General features: G+C 52.9%; 1 protein-coding gene across 1 annotated transcript in view; it reads left to right on the forward strand.

Annotated features, from left to right (window-relative positions):
* RGS16 (regulator of G-protein signaling 16) overlaps nt 1–3,575 on the forward strand; it is a 4,374-nt gene extending 799 nt beyond the window's left edge. The window contains exons 2-5 of the mRNA XM_009892835.1: nt 730–831; nt 1,523–1,584; nt 2,916–3,082; nt 3,349–3,575. Of these exons, the coding sequence (XP_009891137.1) occupies nt 730–831; nt 1,523–1,584; nt 2,916–3,082; nt 3,349–3,549 (532 nt within the window). The 3' untranslated portion in view covers nt 3,550–3,575. The remainder of the gene's footprint in view (nt 1–729; nt 832–1,522; nt 1,585–2,915; nt 3,083–3,348) is intronic.
* Nucleotides 3,576–4,711: the final 1,136 nt, after the last annotated feature.

Raw genomic sequence — 4,711 nt, forward strand, 5'->3', positions numbered from 1 at the left:
CCCCCCAAAAAAAAAAGAAGCAGGGGAACATCCGCCCCGCTGCAGCAGCCTCGCAGCAGGGAGACAGGGAGATGCTCCCGCTCTGCCGAGCAGAAAGAAATTGCTGTGTTTTTCCAGTGCTTCGGGAGCACTGCTGAGAGAGGGGGGGACAGGAAAAGGAGCCAGGTTAGCTCCAGGGAGCCGGGGGGGCTGCGGGGGCTCCAGCTGGGCACTCAGCAGCTGCTGGAACATCCGCCCCGCTGCAGCAGCCTCGCAGCAGGGAGACAGGGAGATGCTCCCGCTCTGCCGAGCAGAAAGAAATTGCTGTGTTTTTCCAGTGCTTCGGGAGCACTGCTGAGAGAGGGGGGGACAGGAAAAGGAGCCAGGTTAGCTCCAGGGAGCCGGGGGGGCTGCGGGGGCTCCAGCTGGGCACTCAGCAGCTGCTCTGCCTCTGCCCCAGAGGAAAAACTCGCCATGCTTTATAAATGCATGCGACGCTACCTGGGAAGCGAGCGGGAGGAAATGGTCCCCTGGGCTTAATGCACTGCAGAGCGTGGTTGCCAGGGAGCAGAAAAAGCAACTGGGGGAGCATTTACTTCATACATCAGAAAGCAAAGAAGTAGCTGAAGCTGAGGGCTGTCCCTCTGAGTTTTTTCATTTCCGTGGGGTGCAGACCCTGTGAGGCCGGGGGGGGTGGCGGCAGCAGTCTGGTGGTCCACCAATCCCACCTCTCCCCTTCCTCCCTTCCAGAGCCAAGGATCTAAAGACCCGTTTAGGGATCCTGCTTCACAAACCAGAGCTGGGACACGGGATCGGGACCTCCAGCAAGCTGCAGCTGGGCTCCAAGTGGAGGTAAGCCAACCAGTGCCATGTCCCAGGTTCAGCCCAGGACAGGTCCCCATGGACCAGGCTGTCCCAGGGGATGCTCCTGCCCATCTGCGCAGCAGAGAAGACAAAACGCAGCTCACCCTCCCCACAGTCCCACCCCGGCAGGCAGGGAAGGCGGATCACCTCCCAGCTCCGCCAGTTATAAAATCAGACTGGGGAACTGATGCTCTGGCATTAGGCACAAGAAAGCAGGTCCTTAGCAATAGGCCAGAAACTCAGAGGGGTCCCGCAATTCCTGGTGTCTCTGACCGGTGCCTGGAACCCCCAGGGAACGAAGGCAGCATTAAAAACAAAATATTAAATACAGCTGCTGAAGGCAAGGCATCTTCTTGCAGAGAAGGCTCCGCTGGGCTTGTACCGGCAAAAAAAGGCTCCTCTGAGTATCCTCTAGAGAAGCTACCTGGCCAAACCTGCGCTATGGAGCTGAGGTCTGGTGAGCCGTCAGGGAAGGTGAAAGAAAGGGAGAAAGGAAAGAGAGTGCACAGGTAATGGATACTGGGGTCTCGCTTTGGTTTCCTACCGAATGCCGCTGCCTCCTTTTACTCTCTCTCCCATTAATGGGGCTGCTTGACTGAAGTGCTCCCATCCTTCACCGCCAGGCAAGAGAAGTGTTCTCAGCAGGACAGAGAGCCTTACGTCCTTTTGTCTTTTCCAGAGACTCCTCACGAGAGGTACTCGAGTGGAGGGAGTCCTTCGACCAGCTCCTGAAGAGTAAAAGTGAGTAGGATCTTGTTTTCTTCTCTTGGTGAAAGGGTGTAGGACAAACACGCTCCCGGTGAGCAAGGGGGTGACTGTATGCTTGCAGCCAGTGTACGACATCTTGTCTCCTCCTCAAATGAGGTGGTTTATGAATTAGAAATATGTCCCTTGTCCTGCCCTGACGGAGCCGATGCATGGGGATCATTTCCTGGCTTGTAAAGGTGTATCGTTTTCTTCTGGCTGGGTGCTTTTTGGGGGGCACAAGTGCAGCCTTGCAATGCCTTGCTGCTGCCTTGGGATAGGAGCATCATCGTGGGCATCCCGTGTGCAGTAGTCCATCAAGGAGAATGTCACCCTGTGCCCTGATGGTCCCTTTCTCCACGCTCAGGAGAAGCCAGCATGTCTGCTCTCGGTCCTTTGCACAGCAACGCAGCCACCTCCCTGCAGGCTTTTGTTGCTCATTGCTCAAAAAACTGCATTGCTGCCCTCTGTCTGTCTGTCCTGTGCCTCCGGCGATGGCTCTTCCACAGGGAGAAGGAATCCAGCTGCTCTACTGTGTTACCTGTAGCCATTTTCCTCTCCAATATTTGCTATCTGCATGGTGATGCTCAGGGTTCCCCTAAGGTGCTGTCTCCCTCTTCCCCCATGTAGACAGTACCTCCAGACCCAGAGAGGGGACCTCTTTTTGAGTTTCACACGTAATTGCTTCCTTACACGGGGCTTTACAGCAGGTACACAATGGTAGAAGTGCCAAAATTTAATACAAAAGTAGTTGTCTACCTTAAAAGCTATTCCACAGCAAGACAAAGTCCTTCCATAGTGCTAGTTTGGGGCTAGGTGTAATTTTTTTTTTTTTTTTCCAGCTTTTCTCATGTGCCGTGATGGCTAACAAGCATCTCCGGCTTTTTAACTTAATACATGCCCGCAGCCCGGCTATGGAATCCTTACTGCAATTACTCTCCCATACTCCTCGGCATCTCATTCCCCTCAGGTCTCAGCTGAGAAATAAAAATAAAGCCGTCGCTGCTCGGTTCCTGCAGACGTCCTGATACCTCAGTGGATTTCTCCTTAGGTAGAATTAGCTCTTTTCCGAAGCTGTAAAGAAAATACTCTGAAGCCTCATTACAGAAAGGTCAGATAAATAAAACCAGAGGATTACTTGTCTGTGGGAAAGGATTTTATTGGAGTCTAGAGGCCAATTAGCAGTGTCTCAGAGGGTGGAATTTGCCCGGAGGGAAAGGAAATCTGCAGATGTCATGGTCTGAGCTCCCAGCACTGCGCATGGCAGCCACCCTCCTCTTCCTCCCCCACCTTCTGCCTTGCTAACTGCTCTTCTCTCCCTTCCCCAGGTGGGGTGACGGCCTTCCACACCTTCCTGAAGACAGAGTTCAGCGAGGAGAACCTTGACTTCTGGCTGGCGTGCGAGGACTTCAAAAAGACCCGGTCAAAAACCAAGCTGGCCTCCAAGGCCAACAGGATCTTTGAGGAGTTTGTCCAAAGTGAGGCGCCCAGGGAGGTGAGAGCATTTTCTGCCTCTGTCCTGTGGCATCAAATTGGGTGGGAAAGAGATAAAATATCCTGCTGGGTTTTATTAAATTGGGAAAATGTGCTCTTGTTCATGGGAGCTTTCATTTCTAACCTTGCATGGTCTACTGACATGAAGAGATACAAAGGCTCGTGAGCATCTTCACCCTCATCTGAAGATGTAGAAAACAGTTTTTCTCCCACCATGGGAGGGGATTTAATGCCAAGTTAATGTTTGTGAACGGTGCTTCCTTGCAGGTGAATATTGACCACGAAACCAGGGAGATCACCCGGAAGAACCTCTCGGGTGCCACCTCCGCATGCTTCAATGAAGCCCAGGCCAAGACCCGCACCTTGATGGAGAAGGACTCCTACCCCCGGTTCCTGAAGTCCGCCTCCTACCAGGACATGACCAAGCAGGCCACCAGCCGCGGCATCAGCAAGCGGTCGCATACCTGACCCAAACCCAAATCCACTGCGGGGGGACGAGCTGGGGGACCAGGCTGAGAGACGGTTTGTGAGGGCTGAGGTCTGCACGGTGGGGTTTTGGCAGAAGTCCTGGCATTTTAGGAGGATCCTCAGGATCTCAAGCACTTCTGCTTCTCACTGAGCTGCGGGGAAGAGAGGTTCTCCCTCCCTGGAGGAGCAGAGCTGGTGGGAACGGCTGGCATGCCAGCGTGTTCCTGATGCCTCCCCTTGCAGCACAGCCAGAGACCTGCACCACCGCAGTCACAGAAAGAAATGGGATTTGAGTTGCAAGCCTGGGATAAAGAGACTGGATTCCCCTGAGCACCCGTAACCGGAGAGCTCTCTCCTGCTCTCAGGACCCTGCCTCTGACCTGCAGCATCAGCCGCCGGCTGCAGAGCCAGCGCAGGAGCCTGCAATTCCCGCAGTGCCCGGGGCAGCCACCCCAGACCTGCCTGCAGGGCTTTTCCTATGAGGGAACGGCCAGAATAAAAGTCCAAAGACTACGTAGTGTTGTCAGCCAGAGGGACCCTGCGCCTGCCTTCTCCTGATCCTGAGATCCTTATTCTGCTCTTTCCCAGGCATGCTCTGCATCAAAGTTTCACACCTTCTTCCAGTACAGCCTATCCCTAGGAGCGACGTTTTTATCCCTCGCTTCAGCTACGTGACCTTTAGATTGCATAACTTTTTATTACTATCATTGTTATTTATTTTATCATTATTATTATTATTATACCTATATTTATTAGAAGAGCACTGCTCAAAGCATACACACGTCACTTGCTCCGAGAAGCTTGTCAATTAAATTATTTTAGATGTTGTAGCACTTAGCATGCCTCCCACCTTTTCTGTATCATAACTGAAGAGAGTTGGCCAGACAGATCTGTAACATGACCGTGGAGCAAGGTACGACACGAATAGCAGCAGCAAGAGCTGCGGTCCGGCAGGGCTGCTGGAGGAGTCCAAGACAGCAGGTTTTCACTGCCGTTGATGGCAGTACAAAGATGCTTTGCAGTCCCTGCTGTTTCCTTCCTCCCCTTAAATAGAGCTTTGTGGACAGCATCTCGGCACGTAGACTTGCACTTTGTCCTAGACAGCGAATAGCAACGTAACACATGCACTTTGGTGAGTGATACTATTGAAAACTTTTTTTTT

Source organism: Charadrius vociferus, unplaced genomic scaffold, assembly GCF_000708025.1.
Source record: "Charadrius vociferus isolate BGI_N301 unplaced genomic scaffold, ASM70802v2 scaffold39, whole genome shotgun sequence".
Taxonomy (NCBI): Eukaryota; Metazoa; Chordata; class Aves; order Charadriiformes; family Charadriidae; genus Charadrius; species Charadrius vociferus.